The 14,989-nt window shown below is 38.5% G+C and overlaps 1 protein-coding gene across 1 annotated transcript in view; it reads right to left on the bottom strand.

Moving 5' to 3' along the window:
- The window catches only part of CNTNAP2 (contactin associated protein 2), a 1,093,089-nt gene that overhangs the window by 115,344 nt on the left and 962,756 nt on the right, over window positions 1-14,989 (bottom strand). Inside the window, exon 16 of the mRNA XM_009093851.4 lies at window positions 5,636-5,806. Coding sequence (XP_009092099.2) covers window positions 5,636-5,806 — 171 coding nt within the window. The remainder of the gene's footprint in view (window positions 1-5,635; window positions 5,807-14,989) is intronic.

The following is a 14,989-nucleotide window of genomic DNA, read 5'->3' as shown; positions in this document are numbered from 1 at the left end:
CACAAGCTGACCTTTACCTTTAAGCCTCATTTTTTTTCTAATTGCAAAAGTGACTTGCTGTTTACTTCAGAATAGTAACACTGAGACACAAGTCATTAGTGCCTGTGGATTTCTTGGAGGTGCTGGGATGAGAGGAGCTACAAAAGTGAGTAGACTATCTCTTTCAGTAGAATTATATGACAGTGTCATTGAGAGAGCTTTCTGGAAACAGTGTTGATAGGTGCTTCTTCCCAAATTACCACTAATACGCCCCCTTCAAAATTTGCTTTCAGGAACAAATCTTTTCCAAGACTTGGGATATCTCTCAAACAGAAAATTCAAATGTGATTTATTTGACAAGCATCTCAGGTATGAAGCTACATTTTTATAGTCATAGCTGTAAAATCTTCAGTCCATATTTCATAAATGTACAAAATATATAGGACAAAAAAGAAGAATGCATTCTACAAGAGAATGCATCCTCTCTTTCTCATTCTAAAATACAGTTTTAATTTTAAAATAATCTGGAAATTTTGACCAGAGATGGAAGCCCTGCCTTACAGAAAAATTATTCAACTACCACTTTTCTAAGCAATCCTAGCCATTGTCAACTGACCAGCCAACTATGAAAACAATAGGGTTCTGTAGATTTACTGGTGTGTGTAAAAATTGAGGCTTCAGGTAATTCTGCATCTCTGTCAACTGTTCCATGCATGGTGACAACTACAAGCCAGCCGGAGGAGTTGCTTGATAAATGGAATAGCTAAAGTCTTCAGCCACATTCACAGTAGCATTTTATCCCTGTTTTTTTCTTGACACCATTCCTTGTCAGCTGTTTGCAAAAGCTATTTCTGAAATAAAAAAAACCTATGGTCTTCCCTTTCTTCCTCTCTCCCCCCTCCTCAGAGGTGGTAATCTGAGGTTTTGCTGAAGGCATGTGAAGTTACTCTTCAAGATACTGCAAATGTCACCTCTTTTTCACATGAGTCAGGAGAGTTAGAAAATCTGCACAATTATTAGACCCTAAGACAATATAAGGCTCAAGAATTATTAGACTGAAAGACAGAATGCAGTAAAATTATTTAATGAGTGTTCCTAGTAACCACTTTTGTGCTCAGAATAAAACATGCAAACTCTTTTCCAAGGACTTGGAGCTAAGAATTTTAATAGACTGAATGATTTGTTTCCCTAATGCATTCACCAAGTGCAGCAAGCTGATTAAAATACTGGATACTGTAGAACCTTTCTGTTTCTGGTCTACAGAGCTCAGCTTATGCGTCATTAACCATGTATTACAGGTACACACGGCTATTTTGCACATAAGGGAAAAGGAAAATAGAATTTGTACATGCAGGATGCTGATTTTAGCATTTTCCTTTTGGAATGGTAAAAAGTAAAGAAGTGGAGAACAGGCTTTGTAGGAAGTCATCCTTCTCCAGTGAGAACTGTACCTGTGTGAGAAGGCAGTGAACAGACAAAAGCAATCCACTGGGTGAATCAAAACAGCTTTCAGTAAATATGTGGTGATGGTTTTCGTATGTAAAAAGACGGTCTTTTTATGTACTACAGTTTTTTATGTAATAGCTGTTCTATTAGAGAATGTGCTAGGTAGCCAAAAAGCAGCTTGCCAAAGCAAAGTTTCATCAGAGTTTGGAGATAATTCTGTAATTACCTAACTGACATAAATTTATGTTCCTATTTAGGAACAAATTCACATATTAATTTTACAAGACTTCTATAAAAAGGAAACAGGCTTAAGAAGCAGCAAAGTTTACTGTAGATCCATGTAAGGTACTTCTGATATTCTGAAACTTTACTCTTCATTTAAATGAATTACAGAAAACTGTAAGTGCAGACTAGAACAAAAAAAAACCTCAAAAAATATGTAAAACAAACATTCATTAATAAATGTGTAATTTAGAAGAGAGGGTGAGTTTCTCTTTATTACTGAACCCACTTTTTCATTTGTGACCTGTAGAACACTTAAGTCACAAGAAGGCCTTTTCCTGAGGCTCTGAAAATTTCAAGCAGTAGTTTCCAGAGCAAAAGAGTAGAGTGAATGCAACTATATCAAATGAACTGCTTTGTATTTTTAGCAAATACAGTCTACATAGTTCTTACAGTAGTTTTTCATCTCCTCTTACAGATGATACTTCAAATTCTTCCATCAAGAATTTACAATCTGAAGTTTAGATTCAGGGACATGAGGTAGGGTTAAATTTATGCATGTGCCAGGCCTCAGCAAAGTCAGCAGATCTCAAGCATAGGTTTAATAAGGTTTAAAATTAAAGTCCTGTATAATGATACTCTGAGCACACTGCCACTTTCTTGAACTGGTACCTCTATTCAGCGAGCCACTGCAGCATGATTATTAGTTACCCTGAGCTGAGCTCAAAAGAATATTAGTTGCTGTCAAGTCACCTTTACACACTGATAGTGTCACTTTTTAGCTAAGTGACCAACAGCAAGGTTGGCCTGACTGCAGTGGCTGAGAACACCTTCCATGAAGTAGAAGAACAAGGAGCTCTGAAAACGTCCACCTCAGCTGACTGTAAGAACTACTTAGATTCAAAGGGAAATTAAAAATCCCTGCCACTTTATTATTAAAAGGCTTTGCCCCTTGGTAAAGCAAATAAGACTATTCCCTGTGACTCGGTAGGAGCAATTTTGATTCACTGAAGTTGCAGATTAGAGAAATTGGATTAAGCAATGTGTAAATTTAGTGTAGAAAGAAAGAAAAAAAAGCCACCCAAATGGAACTTGGCATTTTAGTCTTACCTGGAGGGAAAGAATTGAATGCATTTTAAAGGAGTCTCTTAGTGGTTTCTAAATTTCTACATTCTGATTTGTATGTTTAAACTTTGGGAAGTGTTGAAAATGGCTCTTTGCTTTCAAATTAGATGTGTGTATGTTAATCACATTGAATCTGCATAAAAGTACAGATTATTTAGGGTCCACAAGCCAACTGCTTCTCTTTCAACATTAATGACCACTGACTTTTGTGCATTAGCATTTAGATCTGGGTCCTTGGTGTCCATGAGCAGCAACTGTAGTGAAAGGAGCTTTTCCCAGTGCCCCAGTGCTGGAGTGCAAGGAGGCTGCAATGTGCTGCTGGAGGCTGTAATAACAACCACACACAGCACAGAGGACCTCTCCCTGCTCCCGTTTATGGCAGGGTCAGGGGAGAACAAAGGAGACATAAAACATGTTTCCCTTAATTCAACTGCTGCAACTCCACCAAGCAGAATTCAGGCACGGCCGAGGATTTCAGCACCTTCCTTGGAAAGTTTGCCCCTGGGCCATTAAAAATGGTTTGAATAATAAAATTGACTTGCCTCTTGGTGTCATTATACCCTCTTTTTCAGATCAGCGATTTTATTAACAGATAATGCTGATAAAGATTTATTTTTATGAGATATTTTATGGCTTTGAAATATCATATGCAAGTTTTCAGCTCTTTGGCTCCTTGCAATACTGATTAGGATGGTGCCTCTTTTTTTTCCTTCTTTCCCCTGTTTCCAAAGCAACCATGAAATAAAATAGAAAAGCACAGAGAACCAAAGACATAAATTTTGAAGAAATAATTCTGACATGCAATTTTGAAAGCCCTTTTCAGGTCAGTGTCATTTTTGTAATTGATGTTACCAGCTTTATTTGTCTTTGTATTTTCTCCTCAATAAACAATTCAAATATACTTCAAGCACTCCTTTCACAAAAGGCAACTTGAAAACATGTCAAGCAGCTTGATTTGGAAGCTTTTCCAGGATTTAGACAGCTTGCACATTTTACTAAAACATTTTTAAAAGCTGCTATTCAACATAATACTTCAACTGCCAAGAGTAGTAACAGGAAGCCAATACTTACATTTCAGCTCCAGTTTGATGAAGTCAGTGTTCCCCAGGTTCTCAAGAAACACCCCATCTGAGGCTGATGTTTTGAAGTAGAAAGAGATGTCTGCACTGGTTTCCCCTTGGAAGGTGGAGAAGTGGAGGTAAGATGATGAAGTAACGAAAGAAGCTGCATTCCAGTAATTCCCTGCAGAGGATAGACAGGAAAGACGTTTCAGTGCTCTCTTGAAGCTGTTGGAAAAGTTGGAGATTTTAAGGTTCATCTGTGCTACAGTGCTGTCTGTGCTGGAGAAAGAACCCCAAGCACCTTGATTCTTGCTACCTCTGTTTTGTTTTTCTGGGCATAGTGTGTCAGGTTTCAGAAGATAGAGCATGTTAACAGTAAATTTATTTTCAAGCTCTTAATTTATCATATCCATTCATACTCAGATATTGTTATTATATGTCTATCATAGTAACACTGTCATGGGAGATCAGACAGAGGGGCAAAACACTAATTTGGTGTATGCCTCACCTCAGGCACATGTTTTGTTTTCACATATTGATGCATGTATGACTTACTTGTCTCCAAAATTATTCACACACTTACATTCCCTCCTGAAAGTGTAGCCATGTTTAGCAGAAGTCAATTAATTCTAATCACAGGAAATATCCAGTAAATGAAGCTAATCAATAAAGACACAATTAACATGCACACCTAATAATCCCCTAGTACATTCCCACTGGACAAATATAATTAATAACATCCAAGAACTATTACTGTATTTTAGCTAGAACGATAGTCAAATTAAGTGCAAGGTAGCATTACAATGCAAAAAAGAAGTCATAAGATATAAGAGGAGGTAAGATTCTCTTAATAAGAAGATCATAAGATTCATAAGATAAGGCTTTGGGGTTACCTAGTTTCTCCTTCCAGTACCTGGAGGGAGGTACGAGAAAGATGGAGAGGGACTCCTTACAAGGGCACGCAGTAACAGGACAAGAGGAAATGGCTTCAAATTGATAGCCAGTAGGTTTAGATTAGATATTAGAAAGAAATTTTTACTGTGATGGTGGTGACACACTGGAACAGGTTGCCCAGAGAAGCTGTGGATGCCCAATCCCTGGAAGTGTTCAAGGCCAGGCTGAATAGGATTCTGAGCAACTGGTCTAGTGGAAGGTATCCCTATCCACAGCAGGGATGTGGAAACTAGACAATCTTTAAGGTTTCTTCCAAGCCAGGCCGTGTCATAATGATTCTATGATGATGATAGAGGTGATAGAGTAAGCCAATGAGAGATTGAAAGAGCTCATTCTGGTTTCATCAGAATGCCTATGTATCCAGCTTCAGCAATGCATTAGAATATAACTCATGATGCCATCACAGCTGAATCCTCAGTATTCCAGCTAATAAACACAATACTACTACTTTCCATTCCAGTCCAAAGTCCCAGATATTGGTTTTCCATTGTTTGATTACTGAAGTAGGTGATAATGCTATTATTTGTCTGGTTAGCACTGGATGAATATGAATGAGGATGGCTGAAGTGAGAAGAGAGCAATTTTGAAAGCCCTTTTCAGGTCAGTGTCATTTTTGTAATTGATGTTACCAGCTTTATTTGTCTTTGTATTTTCTCCTCAATAAACAATTCAAATATACTTCAAGCACTCCTTTCACAAAAGGCAACTTGAAAACATGTCAAGCAGCTTGATTTGGAAGCTTTTCCAGGATTTAGACAGCTTGCACATTTTACTAAAACATTTTTAAAAGCTGCTATTCAACATAATACTTCAACTGCCAAGAGTAGTAACAGGAAGCCAATACTTACATTTCAGCTCCAGTTTGATGAAGTCAGTGTTCCCCAGGTTCTCAAGAAACACCCCATCTGAGGCTGATGTTTTGAAGTAGAAAGAGATGTCTGCACTGGTTTCCCCTTGGAAGGTGGAGAAGTGGAGGTAAGATGATGAAGTAACGAAAGAAGCTGCATTCCAGTAATTCCCTGCAGAGGATAGACAGGAAAGACGTTTCAGTGCTCTCTTGAAGCTGTTGGAAAAGTTGGAGATTTTAAGGTTCATCTGTGCTACAGTGCTGTCTGTGCTGGAGAAAGAACCCCAAGCACCTTGATTCTTGCTACCTCTGTTTTGTTTTTCTGGGCATAGTGTGTCAGGTTTCAGAAGATAGAGCATGTTAACAGTAAATTTATTTTCAAGCTCTTAATTTATCATATCCATTCATACTCAGATATTGTTATTATATGTCTATCATAGTAACACTGTCATGGGAGATCAGACAGAGGGGCAAAACACTAATTTGGTGTATGCCTCACCTCAGGCACATGTTTTGTTTTCACATATTGATGCATGTATGACTTACTTGTCTCCAAAATTATTCACACACTTACATTCCCTCCTGAAAGTGTAGCCATGTTTAGCAGAAGTCAATTAATTCTAATCACAGGAAATATCCAGTAAATGAAGCTAATCAATAAAGACACAATTAACATGCACACCTAATAATCCCCTAGTACATTCCCACTGGACAAATATAATTAATAACATCCAAGAACTATTACTGTATTTTAGCTAGAACGATAGTCAAATTAAGTGCAAGGTAGCATTACAATGCAAAAAAGAAGTCATAAGATATAAGAGGAGGTAAGATTCTCTTAATAAGAAGATCATAAGATTCATAAGATAAGGCTTTGGGGTTACCTAGTTTCTCCTTCCAGTACCTGGAGGGAGGTACGAGAAAGATGGAGAGGGACTCCTTACAAGGGCACGCAGTAACAGGACAAGAGGAATGGCTTCAAATTGATAGCCAGTAGGTTTAGATTAGATATTAGAAAGAAATTTTTACTGTGATGGTGGTGACACACTGGAACAGGTTGCCCAGAGAAGCTGTGGATGCCCAATCCCTGGAAGTGTTCAAGGCCAGGCTGAATAGGATTCTGAGCAACTGGTCTAGTGGAAGGTATCCCTATCCACAGCAGGGATGTGGAAACTAGACAATCTTTAAGGTTTCTTCCAAGCCAGGCCGTGTCATAATGATTCTATGATGATGATAGAGGTGATAGAGTAAGCCAATGAGAGATTGAAAGAGCTCATTCTGGTTTCATCAGAATGCCTATGTATCCAGCTTCAGCAATGCATTAGAATATAACTCATGATGCCATCACAGCTGAATCCTCAGTATTCCAGCTAATAAACACAATACTACTACTTTCCATTCCAGTCCAAAGTCCCAGATATTGGTTTTCCATTGTTTGATTACTGAAGTAGGTGATAATGCTATTATTTGTCTGGTTAGCACTGGATGAATATGAATGAGGATGGCTGAAGCTTCAGAAGATCAGCTGTGATGATGTATTACACTACTGGCCCACACCCATTTCAGAAGTTTTATTGTTTGAGTAATTATTAATCTCTATTCAATTTTAAATTGAACATCTGAATTAGCAGATGTTTTTAGGTATGAATAAAAGCGTGCTATTATTTTCCATAGGATTATTCTGTACCCTCCATCATAATTCTGCCTCTCTCAAGGGTTTAGGGTATTTGGAAAAAGAAGCCATTTTTCTTTTAGTTCAATGCATCCCAGGAGGAAAGTTGTAAGTGAGATTTTGTGTGTGGATATGTGCAAACACACATTTGAGCAGTGAAAATGGGAAGAAATAGGCATTCATGAAACAGGTACGGGTTTGTGAGTTAACCAGTTAGGCTAGATCAGCTAGTTTTCAACATGTATTACTATTTACCCTCCTTATACAAATGAGTAATTTCCAGATTGAATGCTACCAATGATTTCTATGGAAATGTCAAAAATCTTCACATCATAAACCTGCGTGGGCAAGAAATATCTGCTCATTATTTGCAAGGTTGTTCTCTGAAAACACACCAAGTGCTAAGGCAGCACAGATGAGAAAGGCCTTGAATTTTATTTTCATTCGTGGTCTCAGGTCTTTTTCTCTCCCACTTTTCAAAGTGCTCTCTCAATGTCAGAGTTGCTTATGGTCTAGATCTGTGAGTGCTTTGTCAATAATCTGTAAATACAGGGTCCAGATGGACTTTGGATACGCTCTTCCATTTGCAGATGTACCTGGAAGTCTCTATTTTATTTTCCTGGGACCTACAGATATGCTAGCTGCTGGCAGAGCCTCAAAAAAGATTTTCCTTTACTGAATAAACTCACATGAAATAAGTGGGACTCAGACCAAAAGCCAGGAATATATTAATACAATCTCTGTTCAGGAGCTAATTTAACTGCCCTGAATAACCTTGTAGAAATGCTTGAATGTCTTTGTAACTTAAATAGCTATTTTAGATCCCTAGCTTTGCAATCCTTGAAAATTACCAAACTTAGCCTAAAATATGAAGAACACATGACAAGTAAAATTGTTGTGAATGTGAGAGCTATAAAATTCAAGTACTACTGGAGACAAATCTCTCTTTAGTGAGAAAGGTGTCCCAGCCACCTCACTTCACCAAAAGAGATCAATACAGTGTATTATTATAATTAATATTTCAATAATGTAAATAAGAGTAGGACCTGCTATGTGAAACAGCTATATATTTTGCAGTATTGCATTTAAATACTTTTAATTATTTTGCAAACTTGAAACCATTAAATGCAATTTGACATAGACTTAGTCTGCAATGCTGGGACACTGAGGGTTAAAGCCTTAAATGTGAGAGTGCATAACCCAAGTGCTGGTTTGTCTTTACAGGGCAGCAGTTTTCAGCTGTATGTGACCAGCTGGACATTTCAGAGTTTTTAGGATTGTTATTGTTCGTGGGTTTATCCAGCAGGGTCCAGCCCTATGGCAAAGATTTCTCATCTTTACCACAGCACACTTGCAAGAAGGACTGCTGCCTCTGAGTGCCTCTGCAGGGCCAGATAGGCAGGAGGGCTCAGATGGAGCCTTCATCACCTTCTTATTGAAACAAAATGAATCAATTTTTATTTAGAGCTACATCCAGCCTGCTGAAGAGCTCCATCACTAAGGATTTTACATTTAATTCAAAATGCTACGATTTGACTTTGCAGAAAACCTTGTCTGCAGATGTCATTGGTGAGAGGATAAATATAAACAATGCAGACAGAATTGGAGAATCTGCCCCTTGAGAGAGACATTTTCAAAAACTATGCATGAGAAATTCCTATGAAGATAAAATAGGTGATAATGCTATTATTTGTCTGGTTAGCACTGGGTGAATATGAATGAGGATGGCTGAAGCTTCAGAAGATCAGCTGTGATGATGTATTACACTACTGGCCCACACCCATTTCAGAAGTTTTATTGTTTGAGTAATTATTAATCTCTATTCAATTTTAAATTGAACATCTGAATTAGCAGATGTTTTTAGGTATGAATAAAAGCGTGCTATTACTTTCCATAGGATTATTCTGTACCGTCCATCATAATTCTGCCTCTCTCAAGGGTTTAGGGTATTTGGAAAAAGAAGCCATTTTTCTTTTAGTTCAATGCATCCCAGGAGGAAAGTTGTAAGTGAGATTTTGTGTGTGGATATGTGCAAACACACATTTGAGCAGTGAAAATGGGAAGAAATAGGCATTCATGAAACAGGTACGGGTTTGTGAGTTAACCAGTTAGGCTAGATCAGCTAGTTTTCAACATGTATTACTATTTACCCTCCTTATACAAATGAGTAATTTCCAGATTGAATGCTACCAATGATTTCTATGGAAATGTCAAAAATCTTCACATCATAAACCTGCGTGGGCAAGAAATATCTGCTCATTATTTGCAAGGTTGTTCTCTGAAAACACACCAAGTGCTAAGGCAGCACAGATGAGAAAGGCCTTGAATTTTATTTTCATTCGTGGTCTCAGGTCTTTTTCTCTCCCACTTTTCAAAGTGCTCTCTCAATGTCAGAGTTGCTTATGGTCTAGATCTGTGAGTGCTTTGTCAATAATCTGTAAATACAGGGTCCAGATGGACTTTGGATACGCTCTTCCATTTGCAGATGTACCTGGAAGTCTCTATTTTATTTTCCTGGGACCTACAGATATGCTAGCTGCTGGCAGAGCCTCAAAAAAGATTTTCCTTTACTGAATAAACTCACATGAAATAAGTGGGACTCAGACCAAAAGCCAGGAATATATTAATACAATCTCTGTTCAGGAGCTAATTTAACTGCCCTGAATAACCTTGTAGAAATGCTTGAATGTCTTTGTAACTTAAATAGCTATTTTAGATCCCTAGCTTTGCAATCCTTGAAAATTACCAAACTTAGCCTAAAATATGAAGAACACATGACAAGTAAAATTGTTGTGAATGTGAGAGCTATAAAATTCAAGTACTACTGGAGACAAATCTCTCTTTAGTGAGAAAGGTGTCCCAGCCACCTCACTTCACCAAAAGAGATCAATACAGTGTATTATTATAATTAATATTTCAATAATGTAAATAAGAGTAGGACCTGCTATGTGAAACAGCTATATATTTTGCAGTATTGCATTTAAATACTTTTAATTATTTTGCAAACTTGAAACCATTAAATGCAATTTGACATAGACTTAGTCTGCAATGCTGGGACACTGAGGGTTAAAGCCTTAAATGTGAGAGTGCATAACCCAAGTGCTGGTTTGTCTTTACAGGGCAGCAGTTTTCAGCTGTATGTGACCAGCTGGACATTTCAGAGTTTTTAGGATTGTTATTGTTCGTGGGTTTATCCAGCAGGGTCCAGCCCTATGGCAAAGATTTCTCATCTTTACCACAGCACACTTGCAAGAAGGACTGCTGCCTCTGAGTGCCTCTGCAGGGCCAGATAGGCAGGAGGGCTCAGATGGAGCCTTCATCACCTTCTTATTGAAACAAAATGAATCAATTTTTATTTAGAGCTACATCCAGCCTGCTGAAGAGCTCCATCACTAAGGATTTTACATTTAATTCAAAATGCTACGATTTGACTTTGCAGAAAACCTTGTCTGCAGATGTCATTGGTGAGAGGATAAATATAAACAATGCAGACAGAATTGGAGAATCTGCCCCTTGAGAGAGACATTTTCAAAAACTATGCATGAGAAATTCCTATGAAGATAAAATCATATATTTGCACTCTAGTATACATTCATCTCAAATCAGTTTAAGGGGGAAAAGTCTTTTTATTAAGAGTACAATAGAAATGTTTTGCCAAGCAGAAATAATGATTTTTATCATAAAATTATATCTTTTGATAAGAAATGGGCTCCCTAAGGAAATACTGTATAAAAATCCACTTTACACACATTATTACAGTTTCTTGCTAGGAACTTTTATCAGTCACTATGCCTCAAAATTTCTTTGGTATATTGTCACAATTTTTTTCTCAAGTGGTTTAAACATATTGATACTACAGGCATTTTTCTCCCACTTTAGGCTGACAAACTGTAGATAGAGAAAACTGGAAGTGGAAATTAAACCACAGAGTAGAGGTATGGTAGCAGGGGTATCAGACAGAAAGTTGGAAGGGTAGTTTAATTAGAAAGAAAACCAGAAAATTATAAGTTCTTACTTTATAAAAATACTAGAGTCTAAGGGTGATTTTTACCGTATTATCTGAAATATGACATTATAATTCTACTTTCTTCTTTGAAACCTCAGCTATAATTTTGTAATGAAGACCACAGCTCTGTTGTGCAGTTACATTTAAACTTGGTGTTTAAATTTGATTTAAACCAATTAAACAGGTACAGAGCATGCTGCTGTCATGGAAGCATAAATACAAATCAATCAAGACACCAGACAAACCTTTTCAGTTGTTTGCAACTCAAGATAAATGTGGAGATCTCCAAAGCATGGCTGTGTTTTTCATAAAATTGCATGTTTCCTGGTGATGGCAGTAAGCCTCAGGCCACAGGGCATGTAGAGGCAGGAAAGGGAATTGCTGACCAGAGCGCCAGAGGAAACTGCCACGGATGTTTGCCTGGATCCAAGCAGGAATCAGAGCCATAGTTGAGACAGAGGCACTTCAATGCACCAAGTAACACTTTGTGATTCTGTTTCAATTTGTGACAAGGTTGCTCACAGCTCTGCCTCTGCTGTGAAAATTAAAACCCAACTCGTTAAGCTCCTGCAAAACACTCTTACTGCTTTCTCATTAGTTTTCCTAACCCTGAGTTACTGTGCTCTTTATAATTTGTATGATACAAAAGTGATCTCTTCTGCTGCTCCAAAAAGATTCAGTCTCAGACAGGTGGCTGCACTATAATTGCAAAGGTACAATTTTTACAAGAACAGCGATAGTCTGTAGCCACAAGAAACCAGCCCTACTACAAAAGTTAATGAGAAGGGATATCTTAAATCTCTTAAAACTCAGATAAAAAGCTGAACTAAGACTTGAAGATTTTTCCCATGAAGTCCCACCTCAGTGAGAAGGAAGGAGACCCATAACACTGACAGGGGTGAATGCACTTTGTCCTGAGTTATACAACATGAAGAGGCATCTTTTAATGTGTGGCAGCTCTGTAACTTGAAAACATAGAGTCACTGGCCTTATAGTAATCAGCCTTTCAGCTTCTTCCTTGCAATATTTTTGTTCAGAGCTCCCTTGCTGGCTCCCATCAATAGCTTCTTTCTTAGCATGATTGAAATTCATGCTTTAACACCATCAATTTCACTTTTACATTTAAACCCCATTGAAATGGATAATGGCAATACCAGAACTGTAAAAGACATCAGTGCTTTTAGCCCTGCCAGGCAATCGCACTAGAGAACGAATGCTGCAGTGTCAGGCAGCTCTTATGTATTACAATAGACCAGAAACCTCCAGGGCCCTCATCTGCAGCAAAACAGATTTTCTATCAAAACCATTTTGTGAATAAAATGTAAGAATAGTCTTCTATTTCAGAGGAGATGGATGTGTGAATGGAAAACTGTTCTGTGGCACAAAGTAATGGATTGAGATTATCCATACAATTATGCTCAACAAATCAAGTTGGTGTGTTTTTTTTTATTTCCTTTCTTCTTTTTCCATCCTGAGATAGGAATTTATGCATGCACACAGAGCAGTTTGGATATCAGTACAGCAACAATCACACCTTAGACTCAAGTCTTCAGTTCCATTTTAGTGTGGAACCGGCTGTAATGAAAACCAAATTTGCTGTTGGACTTTCTATTTGAAAAGTCAAAGAAAATTGGCACTGTTTCTTGCACTGAGTTCTACTTTATTGTGAGAGATGTAACCATGACCGCAAAGCAGGGCAGGTACTTTTCTGTCATCAGAGCTAATCTTAGGGATCGAGCTGAGATCACAGCTTCAGTCTGGTCTGGAGTGGGGGGTGTGTTGGGCGAGAGGAGAGCAAGAGTGCCAAGTTTTCAGCATTCCCTCCTTTGCTGGGAGGACTACAATGCCAGTGGCTTCTTCCTGACTGAAATATCTGCTTGGTGTCATTTTTCATTGTGCTGACATGCTTTTAAACCTTTGTTTTTCTCTGGTCTGCAACTCCATGCCACATCTACTATGTTCCACTCTACTACTACTTATTATATTTACTGCACATATAATTTACTATATATGGTAATTTTTGCATTTCTTTGGTACCCCTAGAATCTGTTTTGACCAGCTCCAGTCCTGAATTTATTTGCTTGTTGGTGAGTTGTTTACAGCTTTGGGGTCCCCTGTATCAGTCAGTGCCCCATGCCTGTATCCCTTTGCCCAGAATCCCACATTCCCAGTTTTCAGGACTATGGAAAATATTCCAGTTGTGCATTTCTCTGCCCACTGCCACTATCGTTATTGGTCCTGCACCTGGGTCACAACAACCCCAGGCACTGTTGCAGGCTGGGGGAGCACAGCTGGAAAGCTGCTCGGGAGAAGGGGATTGGGGGCTGACAGGCAGATGGAGACATGAGCCAGCAGTGTGCCTAGGTGACCAAGGGCATCCTGGCCTGTATCCAGAGGAGTGTGGCCAGTAGGAGTAGGAAAGAGATTGTCCTGCTCTACTCATCACTGGTGAGGTTGCACCTCGAGCACTGTGTCCAGCTGTGTGTCACTCGCTTCAAAAAGGACATTGAGGTGCTGGAGTATATCAAAGAGGGCCATGAAGGTGGGGAAGGGTCTAGGAAACATGTCTTAGGAAGAGCTGCTGCAGGAAGCGGGGTTGTTAAGCCTGGAGAAAAGGATGCTCAAGATGGACTTCCTGAAGGGAGCTGTAGTGGAATAGGGGTCAGTCTCTTCTGCCATGTCTTAGGTAGAAGAGTGGGAGGAAATGGCATTAAGTTTTGCCAGGGGAGATTGAGATGGGCTCTTACAAAAGGTGTCTGTCTGAGGCACCTGGGGATATGATTTAGGTGATTTAAGCAATGATGGTGGTGCTGGGTTGACAGTTGGACTAGATGGTCTTCAAGACATCTCCCAACCTTGATGATTCTGTGGTTATGTTAGTCATCAATATCTTATTCTGCAGAAAGTGACTACTTTTTACTATTATCTATATAAAATGGGGTGTGCCATAAGCAAAGGTAATACAAACTAGGTATAGTACTCCTGCCATTAGGGAAAAAAAAAATCCAACCAAAAAAACCTTTGTTTTATCTAAACAAAGTTTGAGGCAGGGCTCAATTTAGTCCAAGCCTGGCAGGGCTCAAAATAATCCAAATCTGTGGCTTTGAATACTCCCTACCACACCCAAAGACTAACTAGAGATAGCAATAACATATTTCTTGGGCTGTGGGTTAACAATTTGTCAACATCACAGCAGAATATCACTTGAGAAGAAGCATGTAAATTGCTATTCAATTTAAAATTAAGTAAATTAATTTAAAATTAATTTAAAATTAAGATGGTAGTGTCCTTTACTGGAGTAATCCCAGGATTTACTCCATCCAATCCTGAATCGAGAATAATAAACCAGAAAGAGCTGCTACACATGATGTTGCCTTAATAGCAGAAAAGTCTTTTGACAACACACAGGAAAAATAATCCCCAAGAGAACAGATGGAGAGTGTATTAGCACTGTATAACAGCAAACTGACTTACCCCCTTTCAGGCTAAATAAAAATACATGTTAGATTTCAATTTCCAAGCTAAAACTAGCTGTGTGTCTTTCAACAAAGTAACAAATGGCTGGAAGTCCAGAACAAAACCTGCTGAGAATATCAATACATACAGAGATGAGCTCAGAGTTAACAAAACAGAAAACTTAGCACTGCAGTGGTTACTGTCATGTTTACGACAATTAA

The sequence above is a fragment of the Serinus canaria genome, chromosome 2 (assembly GCF_022539315.1).
Source record: "Serinus canaria isolate serCan28SL12 chromosome 2, serCan2020, whole genome shotgun sequence".
Classification (NCBI taxonomy): domain Eukaryota; kingdom Metazoa; phylum Chordata; class Aves; order Passeriformes; family Fringillidae; genus Serinus; species Serinus canaria.
Note: the sequence above shows the minus strand (reverse complement) of the source record. Positions and strands in the feature narration are given on the sequence as shown.